This window comes from Pholcus phalangioides, unplaced genomic scaffold (genome assembly GCF_987345545.1).
Source record: "Pholcus phalangioides strain wild (caught in Gottingen) unplaced genomic scaffold, Ppha-v1.0 ptg000007l_1, whole genome shotgun sequence".
In the NCBI taxonomy this organism is placed as follows: Eukaryota; Metazoa; Arthropoda; class Arachnida; order Araneae; family Pholcidae; genus Pholcus; species Pholcus phalangioides.
In genome coordinates this window covers 43,079,159-43,097,469 of record NW_028301600.1, presented here as the reverse complement: position 1 = coordinate 43,097,469, position 18,311 = coordinate 43,079,159, and the positions used below count along the sequence as shown (strand labels likewise).

General features: G+C 34.4%; 1 protein-coding gene across 9 annotated transcripts in view; it reads left to right on the top strand.

The window, feature by feature from the left end:
• HUWE1 (HECT, UBA and WWE domain containing E3 ubiquitin protein ligase 1) overlaps positions 1-18,311 on the top strand; it is a 564,154-nt gene that overhangs the window by 83,128 nt on the left and 462,715 nt on the right. For all 9 annotated transcript variants that reach the window (XM_089233267.1, XM_089233272.1, XM_089233273.1 and 6 more), the window contains exons 11-14: positions 3,530-3,629; positions 6,002-6,102; positions 10,475-10,536; positions 15,390-15,478. In XM_089233267.1, the coding sequence (XP_089089393.1) occupies positions 3,530-3,629; positions 6,002-6,102; positions 10,475-10,536; positions 15,390-15,478 (352 nt within the window). The remainder of the gene's footprint in view (positions 1-3,529; positions 3,630-6,001; positions 6,103-10,474; positions 10,537-15,389; positions 15,479-18,311) is intronic.

The following is an 18,311-nucleotide window of genomic DNA, read 5'->3' as shown; positions in this document are numbered from 1 at the left end:
TTACGAAGCCATATTGGTTTTCTGCAAAAAATTTTGTAATATTGTAGAAATTTATAGATTCGAGATAAGATTTTTTCAATGTTTCTGGAGAAAATCTGTAATATTGAAATTGGACGGTAATTTGAGAGAGTTTTTCATGCTACATTTATAAATTGGCGTGATAGTTGCTCGTTTTAGAGATTCTGCAAAATTTGCTGTCTGATATGAATTTATAAATTTAATCAGAATTCTATTTTTTATATTTCTGTCGAATTCTTTGAATAAAAAAATAGAATTTCCATCGTGATCAGATTCAAATTTCTTAAAAAATGACATCAAGATATTTGACTTCATTATCATCCACATCATACAAAGCAAAAGAATTAATGATTGAGAATAAATAACTTATATTCTTCATCGTTAGTGTGATCAGAATTACTACAATTAATGTTTTTGCAATGTAGACTGAATTGATTCACCAGAATTTGAGCGTCGGAGAAAGTTGGCAATACTTGAATTTGATTTTTTTGATTAATGATTTCATTCACAAACGACCATTTTTGCCGGTTTGTATTATATTCCAAAAATCAATTTTTGTAGTATTCATTTTTTGTATTTATGATTTTCCATTTCAAAGTATTAGCTAAACAGTGGTAGGCTGTTTTATATACTCTGTCATGTAGATATATCTTTTCAGTCTCGTATAGTTTTTCTTTTCTCTTGATCAATATGAAAATTTCATTCTTCATCCAGTTATTAAAAAAAAAAAATTTCTGGTGTGTAACATACTTGAAACTGTTTTGAATTGAGTTTACAGTCAATGTAAGATATTTATATTATACATCTAAATCAGCATTATTCAACCATTTATATTTGTAATTGGATAATAGGATGACAGTTTATTTCTATCTAGTAGTATTTTAGGCGGGACTTTAAGGGGTTAGAGACAAGCCCTCAATTTGATAATAAATTTCGCTATTATATATCCAGATTTTTGATGAAACTAATATTTATTTGATTTATGCGTTGAGACAACAAAGCTATTAAATTGTCAAAATTTGCACTCGTACTCTGAATATTAACATGAAAATTAATATAATTGCACTTAGTTTGTTTGCTGGGACATTAAAAATTTGTTCAAATCATCCAGGGTATTTATGGTAGTACAAGTGAATTGAGTCGAGTCAGTTATATCAGTCAGTTCGTCAAAGAATGCAGATCCTTTTTAGATGATTTTCGAAAAATCCTGGATGAGTGATCAGCTCTCAAAAAGATCTGTCCGTCTCGAGTCCAGCAGTATTTGAAATCATGTTCAAACTTGAATTTTCGCGCTGCAAAAAAAGGTTTTTCAGCTCAGGTGTAAGATGTTCCTTTTAAGTACACCAAGGTGTCTAGAAATCTAGGATTTATTTCAGAACCTTTGATTTTGTGATCTTTATCTTTCAATTTCTTTGTCTGTGGTGATTTTGGATGAAAGCTGAACAATTATAGGTTTATGTCTGTCTTTGTTTAAAGTGGGTACTCGATGAGCGGCTATTGTATTATTGATGATATTTGTGTTTGTTAAATCATTAATTTTTGCCAGGATTTGATGTATATTTTCATTTTCGGATTCAGGTATATTTGAAATTTCAATGTTCATGCGTCATGAATATTGCTTCAGCTCTGTCATATCCTGGCTTAAACATTTCTGTTCTTTTTTTATTTTGACAAAAGAGAGTGACTCTGTGAGAATATTGTTTTTAGCAACTAAGTCCATGTTGGTGTTTTGGAGAGATTTGGTTATTTTTTTTCAGCTCACATAGTATCATTATTGAAATCAATAGATTTTTGGAATTCTTCCACCTGGCTCGAAACAAACTCCTTGAGTTCTTTGTTCTGTTGCATAATCTTGAGAATTTCTGGCGATGATGCCACTACGTCGTCTTTAGGTTTTGTCATTACACTTGTCTCCTGGAGGCAGCTCCCACATTTCCATCTTTTGTTTTTGTCCGTTGAAAATTTGCAAAAAGCCTTCTCATTGATACCACAGCATAAGAAATGATACTCTAATTTACACTTTGAGCACTGCACTTGATCGGCAGGTATCACGTTGACTTCTGAACATGCCCTATAAAGCATATCTTATAGACGATAATTATTTGATCGAAGCAAGTAACTTATGAATTATTTGCCCAAAACTATGACTTCGAGAGAAGCGATAAAGTACTAGACAACAATCCGTGAGAAAAAAAAAAAAATTTTAACATTTACGCAGAGCGAAAGGTAAACACGTCCTCACTAGAACACGCCTGTTGCCATTAAGAACCCACCTGCTCCACTAATCATTCTCCCCCCTTACTTCATAAATGCAAACATGTTCTAGTTCCTGAAATATATTGCTAGCACTTTAACTATGCATTGCTAGATTTGTCAACATAAGTAAAGTAGTTAAATATATAGAATTCAAGCTCTCAATCTCGTAAAATTTGTATTTCAAACTTCGGTTGAATAGTCATTTAATAAATGTTTACATTGTCAATAGAAAATAACATTGACTTGAGAATCACTATCATTCATGAAACAAATATTTATATAGAAAGAAGTTTTTAAGTTTTAATTAGGGATAGGATGCATAGTGATTTACCGAATTTTGAATAGGTCTATTCTGCTATATAATGTTTTGGCCAAATACTGAATACTCGGCAGATTGCCGACGGCGTAACGGCATGTCTACCTCAGCATTTCCTTTGCAAACGATTAAATACACTCCAGCAAGCTCTGCTTACCTGTTTGATACTCCAAGGAGAACGAAGTTCAACGCCCTCTAGTGGCATTACGCAATGCACAATCATGCTGCATTTCTAATCATTTGCATATCTGCCCGACATGTACCTTCAGGCCAACTTTCGTTTCGATCCCACAATTATTTCTTGGTGCGCAAATTTTTATGGCAATGAGTGTATTTATGTCAGTGTGTGCATTCATATCATCAAAAATTTTCGTTAGCTGCATCTGTTCGTTAGCCGAAACCGAAAAATCTTTGTTACCTATAAAATTCATAAGCTGAGGTATAACTGTACTTACGGAATCAATTTTTTTTTTCAACACTTGTTACAATTTTACATCTATTTAAGAAAATGTCAACCATATTTACACAAGTATTAATGCATCATAAAATGTACGACTTATTTTCCCATTTTAGATTTTCTTTACCCCTTTCAGTAGCTCCATACATTTGTCTACGTACATCCTTCAGTTGGTGAATTAAAGTAATTCATGCTCACTTCCATATTTATTACAGTAGGATTCTATTTTCAATTTAATGTTTTACTTTTCCTAGAAATTCACCCTGACAACTTCTTGCACAGAAAGGGATAGGTATGCACCACACAATATAATACAATATGTAAATTGTTAATTTATGCAAAAAATTCCAATTAATATAATTAAAATTTATTGTGTTTAGATTTAGATATTCGGCGAAAGGGCTGAATATTTGTTCCATCTCTAGTTTTAATAAGCATGTTAGACTTGTATTTTAAAGTTTTTAATTATATATTCATTACAGATGCAATTGTTCACTCATCTGAGGCTGGCTCACAGTTTTTCAGACTATCCAAAACGATTACAATGTGTTCAAGCGAGGTTACAAGCTTTGTCAGTGCTGGGTAATTATATTTCACATAGTCTCTAAATATTCTTGAGTGGAATGCTAACATTTCAGTTAATATATTTTTATTCAAAAATAAAAAATGTCCATTGTTTTAATTCACAGAAAGTAATTAACACATTTTTAAGGCAAATGCATTTTTTCTTTTTACTGGTTTACACATTTCGGCTCAATAATGGAGAGCCATCAGAACCTCATGGTCAGAAATCACACAGAGTAAACTGTTCGGGGGGGGGGGGGTAGAACTTGTTGTTTACTTGGTCATCTGGAGAGTTCGCCTTTGTATTTGCTGAGCTTGAGTCGTCTTTGAAGCAAATCAGGGTGCCATCTGTTGTAAAGTGTTGAAAACCCTTTTTCGGCCAAGGTCTCTGCCACTTATATCATCAGCTTAGGCAAGCTTTAAAGACCTCGGACGAGTTTTCAACACTTTGCAACAAATGGCATCTTAATTCACATACAAAGACCACTCAGGCTCAGCGAATACAAAGGTGAACTCTCCAGATGCCAAAAAGCAAACATCATACCCCCTTTTAACAGTTTTTTACTACTTGTTTTAAGTTTGTCATGAGGTTCTGATAATGGCTCTCCATTGCAGAGCCATTATCAGACCAAACCAGTGAAAAGAAGCATTTGCCATGAAGATGTGATAATTATTTTCTGTGAATTAATCTACTTTTGATGGAAAATTGTTTCCTAATGATAAATTGTCTCCCAATGATAAATTGTCTAGACAGTGATACCTCAGTTTTTCGATAATCTGTTGAAAAACCTTGCCATCTATTTGGTTTTGCCATGTTTTTGATTCAAATAAGTTCAACATCTTCAATTACTTGTGATCTCTATTTTGTTATCACATTCAAACCTTTGATCACAGCCTTCTTTATTGCTTCTTTTTTTGCCATAATGGAACCTATAGTTGATGACATCCCATACATGCTTTTGATTACAGCAATCTTAATGCCACTCTCGTATTTTTCAATGATTTTTTTCTGGAACTCGATCGTGTTCTTGGCCCCTTCCTTTGAAGGGCTGCTGGCTCTTGAAATTTTTTTTGGTTCCATGTAATTGTTTGGCTAGAGGCGCTGGATGATGCTCACACAATGCGAAACAATGCCACATTGAGCAGGATAATGAAAATTAGCGAGGTCAAGTGGGCACATCAATGAAATCTGAGAGAATCGACAAAAACAAGACAAATTTTTCACAGAAGAAATCTACGAAAATTGCAACTGATGAAAATATGAGGTATTACTGTATAATGTGTTGATAGAACAAAGTAATTTCATGAACTAATTAAATACAAATTGACTACATTTGCATACAAAACTTTCAAAATATTTTTTGCCCTATAAGTTGAACAAAAAAATCTTAACTGGAATCAACTGGTTTTCTTTTTAGGATAACATATATATTTTTGAAGTAAAACTTGTTTTTTCAAGGAAAATCTTTCGAGCCATTAGTGAATGGGAAATATTTTGGGAAGACTAGCACCATCTATTCTCTGTAGCTGGTATGTTTTTGCAGTCACCGTACATGCATTTATTAGATTTTCGACCTGCTGCGGAGGTTTGAGTTTTCACTCAAACTTTTCTCATCCTACTGCTAAGCGTCTTAAAAAAAAATAGCTGTTGAAAATATGATTTTAAGCCTCTTTATGAATGCGTTGAAAGAGAATTATCTAGACATCTTGAGCTTATGTTTCTGTTACTGCAAGATAATTTTTTTTTTCTGATTGTTTAAATAAAAAAATCTAGACTTCATCAATATTCCACTATGCTGTATTTGGGCAAGCGAGCACAGTGGGTCAACGGTTGCATTTTCTAGAATGTAACCAATAACCTTATTGGTTAGATTTTTCAAGTTTGATAAAAGTTCATTTATAGACCTTGAAAAAGGCAACCAATAATTGTACCCATTACATTCACGTAGATACAACTGATAGTCTTATTGGCTGTATTTTTTAAGTTTTATAAAATAACTTTTATCAAACTTTGATAGTGTAATGCCGGCCTAAGAAATACATCTTCCCATAACCAGTCATAATCTTTTATAAGTATAACAATATAAGCTGATTTATTTATTGTTGGCCATCATGAGCATTGAGTGACTATGTGCTGGAGGAATTCATGAAATTGAAAATATATTAAGTGTTCTGCTATAAAGCAGCGGTCCCAAACTTTACCTTCCTAGGGGTGCATATGTAATGGGCAAATGCAGGGAAAGGTCAATCAATTTTCCTTTCAGTAGATGGTATACATTCTGATATGAAACTAGTTAAATGTTATACGTTTAATATTAATGATTCATGTGTATGTTATATCCATATTGAAATTGTATCATTATAATCATAATTACTTACTCCCTAAACAGTTTACTGCAATGCTGTGCCAGATAATGTTAACTCTCTTCTGTACAATGGATTGATTGAAGAACTAGTTGATGTTCTCCAGCTCAAGCTTTCTAATCTGAATGTGAGTTTTTCTATGCTGAAAGTTTTTACTATGCTTTTATCTTTCTAAATAAAGGTAATTAACCTCTTCGCTCCAGATCATTTTTAATTGTTTTAAAGGGTTTTTAATGATTCTTTTTTCAAGTTAGGACCTGAGGTACATATGTATATCTCACTTAAATGGTTCTAATAAAAATATCGACCCTAGTTAATTAATCAAATTTTAACGATGTTTTGACATACAATAAACACAAATCAACATTTTTTTTTAAATAATAGTCAGTTTTGGCACAGGTGTGAAGAGGTTAAATATGAAATTCTGTTTATTACTTTGTTGATTTTCTGAACTGTTCAAGAAGTTATTTATTTTAGTAACCTCTCTCATTTTTTTTCCCTTCAAATATACTCATGATCCAGGCTTTATTGACTATTAATTTAAGCCACTGCTCCTGTTAACAAAAGAACTATTGGAATTTCCATGTTTTCCTCATCTATTTTAAAAACACTTTCTTATTGTATGGTTCTCATGTGAAATGTTATTACAGTATTTTAACGTGTATAAGGAACTCCTTTTGGCCAAAAATTGCTCCCATAATTAAAGAGTTTTTTTTAACATGAATAGTGGGGGTTTAGCATTTCCTGAATTTTTTCAATCCCGGGAAAGCAGAAATTAGAGTGGTATATCCCAGGAATTTCCTAGGATTCGGTTGTTGTGAACATGATCAATTCAAGTAAATTTAAAGGCATTTTATAACAGATTAATATTAATACTATAATAATAATATAATGTCATTAACAATTGTTATTAATTTGTTATTTAAAAAATTTTAATTCAAGATATTTTGAATTGACGTGTAGAAATTACTTGTTCTCTTTTCACCAAAAGTTTGACTCCAAAACAGTTCGAAGAGTATGGGTCAGGGTTGTAAAATACTCTGGTTTTTTTCACGCGAAATAAAGAAAATTTTTTTCCCTTCACAAGTTGAAAATATCAAACTTAAATATGTATGTACATTCTTTATTATGTCTGAATTTACACTTTCGGTGCATGTTTAATTATATATGTATTAATAAAATGTTGGCATTCTCTCCTATTGGGCAGAGATGCCACTGTATCCTAATTTATTTTGGTCATGGGACCCAGGTTATTGGTGAAATCTGGGCAAAATCTGTCTGAAATCTGCCAGAACTTGCATCGAATTGGGTGTCACAAGAAAATTCTCAGAGTAAATTTTGGGAGAAAAAACTTTGGAAGAGATACACATCTTTTTCACTTTAAATATGTTTCAAGGAATTTTAAAGAAACATGGAATTGATCATTATTGGAGGCATTCAACTTATACTTTTTTCACTAAAATAATGTCTCGTTGTCAATTTCTTCTTTTGCAACGACACTCAAAGTTTTCTGATAATGCAGTATTTGACCCGCAAAATCATGAATATCTTAAATTAGTAAAATTTTGGCCCATTCCGAAACATCTAAGAAATTTAGCGAAACGGTGATGTCAGAGTGAGCTGTAACAATAGATAAGAGCCTAATGCTATTTAAAAGATGACATGGATGAAACAATTTATTCCTCTCAAAAGAGCAAGATTTTGAATAAAATGTTTTATATTGTGCAAATCAATTTTTGGTTATGTGTGGTAAATAATAATATACACAGGTAAAGACACAATTCCGAAACCTGAGTATTCTCATCTCAACTTTTCATTTCATCACAACATGTCTTGACAGTGCTGGAGCCCTTGCTTCATAAAGGATACCAGGGATGGGATTATTGGGCCAAGCTGTGCCATTAGCAATTTCCTGCTACATACTGCGCCATAACGTTGATTTTTCTGAGAAAATTTGGTGCTTCTGCGCCAATCGAGGTTCTCTGAAATTTCCCTCTTCAACTTTTGCTTTTGATGACATCATTTGAGTCATGCTATGACGTCAACCTCAGCGTTGCTACTGTAACTTACAGAAAACCTTTGTGTATATTCCGGTTTTTTTTTTTTTTGTAGAATTCATCTAGGTGCTGGTTCTGCCAAGGTATCATGCGTTTGGGTGTGAACATAGCACTTCTGTATTTCAGATTCTGAAAACCAGTGTCGTCTCAGATTGATTAAAAAAAATCAAATTTCGAGCTAAAAAAAGTTCGCGTTTTTTAACCAATCGGAGACAACGCAGGTTTTCGGAATCTAAAATACGGACGCACTATGTTTGTACCATCGAGCTGGAGAGTGTATGACGTCAGCAGTCTTCACCTTGGCAGTGCTGAGAACATCGTCCACAACATCATTTGTCGGAAGATAACGTGACTAGGTGAAAACACAACCCCCCGTTATTTTCTTATGGCATAAATAGAAGTTTAAAACAATAAATGAAAGAAATAATTTCAGCATCGATGAGATAATTCCAAAATGAATTTTAGCATTAACGAAAGAATTCAAGAATTAATGAAAAAAAATTCTAGAATTAATGAGCGATTAATTCCAGAATTAATAAAAGACAGACTTCGGCACCAAAAAACTTTTGATAAGAACGTTCCACAACCAGATGAGAATGAAAGACTAAAAGCAGAAGAAAGGGAGTTGGAAATTCAGTTGTCATCAAAAACTATGCTGAACACTGCAGAGAAATTGATAGAAGTGGGGATAAAGAGAAAAAGCTTTGTAGACATGGAAAGTAGGCAAGTTTGTGTGAAAACACCGAAAGAAAAAAATGTGTATTCTTGAGAAATTAGAGGAAAACAGTGGCGCGAGTCAACAGAAACAGTGAAAAAAATGTCAGTGTTTTTGTAATATATGCTTATTTGTTTGATTTGTAAACTTTTACTTTTTCTTTTTACGCCCAGCTTGGATTATGACTGATTTTTACGTCCCTACAAGTGGATGTAAGTTTTATCAAAGATATAAAACTGATTTTTGACGCCGCAACCCTATAACTGGTTAAAATTTTCAAAAATTTAATAATCTGATTATCTTGGTTCGAAAAATTTTCATTTTTGACAAAGATAATGATTCGGCACACTGCTCTGAATACACAGGTCGCAGTATCTCGTCTGTATACCATTGGGCCGTCAAAGTGCCATTCCGAATGATATGCAGGTCCGTACGTCCCCCTATGCTGATTCCACCCCATACCATCCAACCAGCTCGTCTGTATTGTGACCTTTCACGAACGAATGCGGGGTTATTTCGAGTGCCCCATTCCCTCCATACCAGAAAATGTCGGGTGTCACACTCCAGACTGAATCGGTACTCGTCTGTAAACAGCACTTGGCTCCAATCATGTTGCTCTCGTGTTGCCCTGGTCGACGTCTAACATTTCCTGTTTCTTGGAATCGATTCCACAGCCTTGCAACAACACTTCTGGCGACTCCAACAGCATCCGCGACACTACGTTGTGTTTGCCCGGATTCCAGTCTGCCTATAACACGCCATGCCATGGATTCCGGTAATTCATGTTGTTGAGACATCCTCAAGTCACCTTGTCTCAAAAACAAATACTGCGCAATCGAATTTCACAGTTATGGCAGTAAAACAGACGTTTCTGCAACATCCCGATTTCTGCCCTTATCTCCTTTTTCTGGTTTTTGAAGTCATGAACTTTGATTTGCATATGAAGTTTTCTTCTTCTGTTTCCTGCTAGGCTTTAAATTATGGATGATTCATTTTATGTTACTTATCGGTATACATCTTTGCGTAATTTTGTTAAAACCATGTGCTCCCCTAATTGTTTTGAGCAGTGTATATTTTGTCTGTGATTGTGACGACAGACTTTGCCTTTCACCATGCTTTAATATGTACCACACACAAAAAAAACTTCTGAACAGTTTGGAAAAGTGTTAACTTCATTAATTTAAAGAATTTATAGTAAGCCAGAGAAATTTTGTAATATATGTAAAATATTCATCGTACCATAAAGAATGTACTTTCAGAAAGCAAACATTTAGGGGTCTTTGCGCTCCAAAATCATTTAAGTCAGTTAAAACAGAAGAGAAAAAAAATTCTCCCATTTTCTTATTGTATTAAGTTTAATGTTTAATTATATGCAGTAACAATGACTTTTTGTGAACATTTCTGGTAAAAAAAATTAACCAACTAAGGGGTTAATCAGTGTTGTATTTGAATATATAACTATTTCCTTTTTGATATTTTATAAAGTATAAATTTCAATATTGTAATTTGTGCTTAGATGTCATTGGTATGCTAAATGAGATTTTTGGATTTTTTTGAAAGCTTAATCTTTTTGAAAGCGATATCTTTAAAGCTTAATATTGTTTAAGTTTGAAACTAAGTTAAAGTTTAAAAACTAAAAACTGTTATGAAAACTATTTAATACCCCAAATGCAAAGAATAAGAGGCCAAATAACTTAATGTATTGATTTTTTTAAATATTTCTATAGGATATCAAAGCAGCCGCACTGAGAACATTAACATCCATCATTCATTTAGATAGGAATCCAAAGTAAGTGTTTTGTATTTTTAGCCTGGAATGTCATGTTTATGGGGGCAATAAAAGCCTATGTTCAAGTTTATATTAATCATTTTATGTTGTTACAGGTAGTTTAAAATGAGCTTTTCTTAAAAAGAATATTGTGGCGTCACACGCACACTATGTCCACCTCAATATTTTTCTGGATCACCTTTTGTGTTTGATACAGTGTTGATTATTCTTTGCATGGACTCTACAAGATGTGGATAGGTTGTTTTTTTAAATTTGAGGTCACGCTTGATGAATAGTATTTCCCAATAGTGTGAGATAGGATGGTTGTGGATCTGAATGTCTGGCTCTTTCAATCTCATCCCACAAACGCTCAATGGGATTGATATCTGAGTATTGTGGGGGGACTTGAGCAAACTTTACTTGCCTATATGTTCCTAAAACCAATCTCGTACAATACCAGCACTTGCAGGATCAATTTCTTGTTGAAAGTAGCTAATGACATTGAAATAAACCATCAACATGACAGGCTCAGGGCTCTCACTCGTCCTGCTTTTCCTACTTTGTGGTAAAATGTCCTACTTTTGTCCTACTTGCTTGGTTTTGTCCTACTTTCTAGTTTTTGTCCTACTTTTTTCCTAAATCCTATCAGCAAAATTTGTGTAGTTGATTTTAATTGAGCGGAATTATTTATATATTGCCAAATATTACAAATGTTGGAGATTACAATTAATGATTTTATCTCCAACTTCGTAATTAAATTGTATAGTTTTAAGGTTATTTGGGGTCGGGCTGTATGTGGACCATTTGGTTTATTAGTTTCATTTGCTTAGTTTGAGGGTTCAAGTATAGTAGTCATTAAAAACTTGATGAAAAAATTTTTGTATTTATTACTTCATGGTCTTGGACAGTAACATTCATCATTCAAAATTTTGGTGCAAATAGGTGAAACAACAGTTTGCATTACAAAGCAGTTGGATACATAGGCCTATTTTAGGTTTTCTGATGCTACCCAATAGCATTCAGTTGTCTTCTGTATTTTTAAGGCATGTGTGAAGAGGCATAAACAATATTTACAATGCTCAGCAAAGAGCTATAAATGAAAGTGCGTCATTTGTCAAAAACCATTGCACTGCCATTGAACAGTAAAATGTAAACAAATCCCTTTAAAAAGGGATGGACAACGCAGTAAAACTATCTGGTTCACCTTGCCTTATTTACATCAGATCTTGTAATTTACACATTTTGCACTGTGCTTTTGAAATTGGTGTCGAAGGAGCGTCATTCTTAAAGTCTCAAAATTTGCTGTGTATATCGAAGAGAGTTGACAAACTCTGCACTTTGGAAGACTCCAGAAAAAGGATGTAATATATATTGGGAGAGACAGAAAAAAGAATTATCTGTGGTTGCTAGTGCACTGTTTTGGCCAAAAATTGGTTTTTGTAACCAAGTCATTTGTCATTTTGCTTTGGCTTGAGTCAATCTTAAAGGATACTGAAATAGTGCTATGAAAAAAAAATTTAATTCAAAATTTAAACATTTTTTTTAGGGATTTTTTTTTTATTCTATGATTATGTTGTCTAAGGGGGTTACTTTCCTGCCCTCCTTTTTAGTCCTGCGTTTTCCTACTTCGTGTTTTTTCAGTGGGTGCTCTGCAGGTTGTACTTGGTGAACCACAAACTTTAGATATGTCTTATTCAGATATTTATGAACAGAAATTAAAGGACCCAAAACATCCCATTGCCTCCACCAGCTTGAAGGTTTGTAGCAATGTACTTGGTATCCATGCTTCTGGTCTTTTTATGCCGAATTCTCACCCGCCCATCTACATGATATAACTCAAAATGTAATTCATTGAACCATGTAACTTTCCAATCGCCCACTGTCCAATCCTTACGCTTCTGAGTGAATTTGGGTTTTTCCTTGTTAGCTGCAGACAACAATAGCGTTAGAACTGGCCTTTGGCTTCCACATTCCATACGATCAATTTTACAGTAAACAATGCATTGAGATCATTTGAGCTATTCCTTGATTGAGATCTGCTGTACTGTTCTGTTGTGTTTTACAAATCTGGAGGCTGTTCTGCCCAAGCATTCACCATTCTGTGACAGCCATAAGTAGCATGTTGAGATCCAGTTTTTGTTTAACAGTCCAGTCTTTAAACACTTTAACTACAGCTGCTCTTGAACATTTCACAAACACTGGTTTCCCTGATATTTTATCCATGGCTCTGAGCTCTTAAAATCATCCCCTATTCAGTCAGTTAAATCATGTTTTTTTCCCATATCTGAACAATTCATATATACCACTTTCTCCAGAACTAAGCTCAAATTTTTTATCCTAACCTATTGCTCTATCGCAGTGGTTCTCAACCGGGGGCCATGGAGGAAAATATCGCAAAAGGGGAGCCATGACTGCTGATAAGGGGGCCATGAGGAAATTTATTAAAAGAGTGGCCAAAAAAATTTAATTTCAAACAAAATGCATAGAATATATTTTTTCACAATTTTTCCCCTATTTAAGTAACATTAACATAACGATTTGATTGATTTTTCAACACCGCAGAATATTTCAACACCGAGCATGAGGATCTGAGTAGTTGAAAGATGAAATTTATTACTTGAAGTATCAAATATTTTAAGAGTTTCACGAAAACAAGCACAATGACATTTTTGTGTGTGTTCATCCAATTTTTCATAAGTAGGGCTCTGATTTTTATGACCTAAAGATGAAACGTCGTTGCTGATAAGTTATTAGCTACTACGTTTCTTCTTGTGGTTGTGTTATCAATAATTATAAGGTTTTGAGATTAATGTATTTATATATACAGTGTCACTTTAATGACAGTGATTTTGACAGTAACATTTGTTTGAATACAACCAACGAAAAAACTGCGTTAAATGCGGATAAAACTGTTTCGTTATGTTGGCATCAGGAGAGACCGGGCTACACTTTTGAGCACACAGTGTCCTTATAAAAAGTTAACATTTTTATTTTAATAACTATACAACCCTTTGTGACATGAACGACATATCTGACTACTATACACGTTATTTGGATAATTTTTCTTATTGAAAGTATTCCTGTGTAGGGTGAACAGTTTGCCAGTAAAATACCATACATCTTGTTACCTATTCACCCTGTACATTATATATAGTAGTGTCTGTTATGTGAAATATTGTATTGCGTTTAAGCCAACTCACACGTTGTTTGTTCGCCTGCGAGAGAGAGGCCACATTATAAACCAAAAAAGCCACTTGGAGATAGCTTGTCATTTAACAAGACATCCGATTTTCATGATGAATGTAAATCTCACCGTATCAAAATGATAATCGATAAACCAATAGTGTTTTTATTTGAAATCTGATTATTTATAATTTCTGATTAGTTTGAAATTCTGATTTATCTAAATTCACATTTACCCAAGAAAAACTTATTTGCAAATAATTCAAACTTCATCCTGTACAGTAACTTAATGACATTATGGCGTCTTCAAGCGCAAAGGGGTCGTTCAAGTATAACGTCAGCAAATTTTTAGTCATTTTTGACCCCTTCGTCAGCAAAAGTCAGCATAACACTGACCCCCTTGTCAGCAAAATTTCGTCAGCAGCTTAGAATATTTCATATCTTCAAAAAAAGGTGGTTGATGACGTAAGGAACCTTCAACCCGCCCCCGCCCCCCCCGTCATCAAAACTCAGCAAAACAGAACCCCCTCCCCAATGCTGATGTAATACTTGAATGACCCTAAAATTTAGATTGATTGAAAATAATTTATTTCATTTTTTGTACTGTGTTGTATTATGGTTTTGTTTTTTCGTTATTTTCATAAATTAAAAATTAATTACATTCAAACACATACTTATACTTCAAACAATATTTGGATGAGGCTTTTAACTTGAAAACGGGGGGGGGGGGGTAGGAAACTAATCATGGTCGCAAGGGGGCCAGAGGAATGGGAAATGGTTGAAAGGGGGCCATGGGCAAAAAAAGGTTGAGAACCACTGCTCTAGCGCATATTCGCCAGCTAGTATGGAATGTTCAGTTTCTACTATTTCTATTACAAAATACAAAATTATGATGAATTGCAAAAAAACTACACAAGTCTGTTTTTTATTCAAAAATATTTGTTTTGTGATTGGAGATTTCTCTTAATGCCATTATCCTATTGCGTGTGAAATGTCACACAAAGACTGAATCTAAAAAATGAATATAGAGCTGAATTTTTAATGAAGTGAAACAACCACTATCCTGTGCCACCATCGTTTGTTTTGTTTGTCTGTCCTCACATCCGCAAGTTGAATCCTCGGGTGAGCCCTTATACCAGAAATTTCTGAATTGAAAAAAACACAAATTGAGTGAGCAGAAGTTTGATAATTTATCAAGTTTCTCCATATTTTTCATGGGTAAGTTTCTGCAAAGAAAACACAAGAGGGATATCAATGACGACAAAGCAGTGATAGCATCTTTTTTTTTATTTCTTTTTTTGGTTTTTATTCATTTTTAAAGTTTCTACTGACGTTTTGCCCACCCCTTATTTCAATAGTACGTCGAACCCTTCATATGTTGCAGTGTTTTTTCCTATACACGAGACCTTTTTTTTTCAATTCACTTAAAATTATATGAAGTTCCCCTTGTTTATGTAATTGAACCACCTGGTTTAACCTAATCCTTGTCACTATATATGATTGCATCTCCTGCCCCTGTAAGTCATTCTCTCCACCTCAATGATTTATTTGTTTTTGTATTTATAAGTTCGTTTTTCTGTTCATGATTTCTGTCATGTTTGTATGTTGCCATCCTTGATTGACACATGTGCACATCAATAAAATACTTAAATTTCTAGACAACTTCAAATGTATGAAAATTTTATTTAAAGGTTGAGTACTATAATAGATGCCACTGGAGCTGCATCATACCATGGATTTTTGCCATCTCTTGTTAGGAGTTGTATTCAGTCTCTTACTGGTAAGAAAAGTATCAGTTTATCTAATGTTCTTATTAATAGATATGCCAAAAAATTAATATCTGAGTTCAACAGAAATGACCGCTGTAGGAATCGCTTTCATCTTGTACACATGCAGAGGTGGCTTGAGCTTACCTGCTTTCCAGTTGTGAAGACTCATATGCTGCCCTTAATGGCGATCCTGGTGGCCAAGGCCGTCTTAAGAGCATTATGGTCCCCCCATGTCAACGAATTTTTCTGAGGCCATCCCTGACAAATTCTCAAATTACAGCTGGTTTTCATTTTTGGGAGGTGCCCAGGTGGGGGTGCCCTGTGTGATGAGACGACGCTGCCATGGAAGGCTTCAGTGAAGGGGACCTCAGGATAAACCTGATTTTTTTTTTTTTTTTTTTTTTCAGAAGAAAGCAGTACATCATTGTTTACTGTGAAAAATGTGTCCATACGTCCCGCTTTTGAAATAGAATTTTTTTTTTTTTTTTTTTGTTCCAGAATTATTTTATTATTCTTAATAATGCCAGATAACTTAATCCTTGAAATATCACTTATTTTTGTACGGCATCACTCGTCCTGTAAAGCTAGGCAATTTTTGTAAAGAAACTTTTTTCAGAGATGTTTCTGGTACTCCAGGGACAAGAAGTGAGAAGCCAAATTTTTCCTTTGCTTTCATTTGATTATTCTCAAACAAATTCTGGGTGAGGGAACCAAAATGCCCCTTGTGATAATATACAGGGCGGCACTTGGCCATGCGAGACATTGTATCCACACAGGGCGGTGCTCTAGAGGGGTGTTAAATCTGAGGTGAATAGGTAAAAGAAAGTTCCATTGGCTGAAAAATATAAAAAAATTTTCTCTCTGTTCTGGAGGGCAGGAAGTTCAAGAAGAAAGGATGAATTTTTTTTTTTGTTAGAATTGTTGGGGTTTGTCGTGAGGGAGGGGCATGACCCCCAAGGGGAGGGCAGACAAGGTTCCAGCTTGGATTCCCGGGACTAAATCCTTAAAGGGTTCTCTGCAACCCGGAAAGTCAGGGAATCAGAAAATGGTTAGGGGAAGTCAGGGAAAATGCTAAATATTTGTCAAAAGTCAGAGAAAATCTGAAGGGGGAAAAATTAAAAGGGGATGAATTCCCATTCCAGTGATTGGCCGTAACTTTTTCCCCATAGAGGATTCTCTTTCAGATCCTCTGGGAGAGAATATATAAAGAAGTCTTATCAACAATCTTTATCTTTTTTTTCCTCTGGATCCCCTATTGAGAGAGATTGGTGTACATGAGCAAAATATCTCATCAGTTGAAGGGTGAGATTTTATATACTGCAAACCGCTGCTGGTCAAGTTACTGAACCTGCTTTTTCGTAAATGAAGGGGGTCTAAGGAGAAGACCCTCTTTTGCATTGTGCACTGTTGAAAACAAAGCCAATACCAGCTCTATTATTTTTTTTTACATCTTTTCTGAGAAAATGGTTTGTCGTCCTTGTTTTTTTTTTTGCTGCCTCTGTATAGGGGGAATTCAAATATGTCAAGATGGGGATTCTACCTGTGGGTTGTATAGAAGGCAGTTGGATGGAATGAAACAACTCTTCAGTGGTATATATTTTTGTTTATAGAATTCTCCTTGCTACACACAGTTCAGACATTACAAGACATCACAAAAGGGTAAAATTTAAAAAGAATTGTTTTCTCTGAATTTTTTTTAGTAAGAGATGGGTTGAAAATGAATGTTTGAAAAGAGCTATTGAAATTTTTGACAATGTGAAATTTATATAGAACAAGTGTCTTTGAGGTAAGCCTGCTACCTCTGTTGGCCTGGCAGTAAAAGATACCCCATTAAGTGTAAGATGAGTTTTTTAAGACTGTCCCTCCAGAAAGCAAGTCATTTTAAAAAGATTTCAAAGCTCCAAACATTTTGCTCTTTTTTTTGTTTGAAGCTCTTCAAGATTTCATGTGAAAACTCATTGCCTAACTCAGCAGCAGCTCATTACGAGCTGCTGCTGAGTTCCAATTACCTTTGCTTAGTATCCAGTGTATGTGAGTCATCTGTACTTTGTGTAATTAGTGGAGAGGTTCATTGTTTCTATGTCTCCATCTGAAAGCTAATTTTGTTACAAGCTGCTGCTGAGTTAGGAGGCTGTCTATTGCACAGTCCCGTTCAGCCCAAATTAACAGTGTTTTTAGGAAAGAAAATGTCTGTCCTCTGTAGTTTAATAGTAGAACACACACCTGAAAAATACAAGGTTGGTGGTTCGATTCTCCGCAGAAGAATGTGACTTTTCTTTCTGAATATCTTCGCCTGGTATCCAGTCATCTGTACTTCTTATGCGGGTAGTTTGATCGTAACAGAAACCTCATTGTTATTTTTAGATGGTAGGCAGAATTTAGAATTTTACTAGCGATCTCTTGAAGGCCAACCACCACTATTTGGAGAAATCTGAAAAACATCCAGGTTGGACTTTTTACTGGAATGCATTTACTCATACCCAAAAGTCAACAAAGGAAAGCATTTCAAGCTAATAACATCTAGGTTCTTGAGTGGCCAGCTCTTAGTTGGACGACTACTACTAACCCACAATGCACCTCATCCACATTCCTTTGATGAATTTCTAATTCGTTTGTATGTGTTAAATTTGCATGTATGTGTGGTGCTGCCATCAATTTTTTGAACTATGAAGTGTAATGATTAACCTTTTACTGGCTGAATTCAGATTCCAACTGATTTTCATTATTTTTTTGTTAATTTCTCCTACTTTTTTTAGTTGAGATATCAATCGAGAAATTGAAGAAAAAATTTTCTTGAATGTTCCCAATTGGGAACATTGGCCGGATGTGACTAACCATAATTTT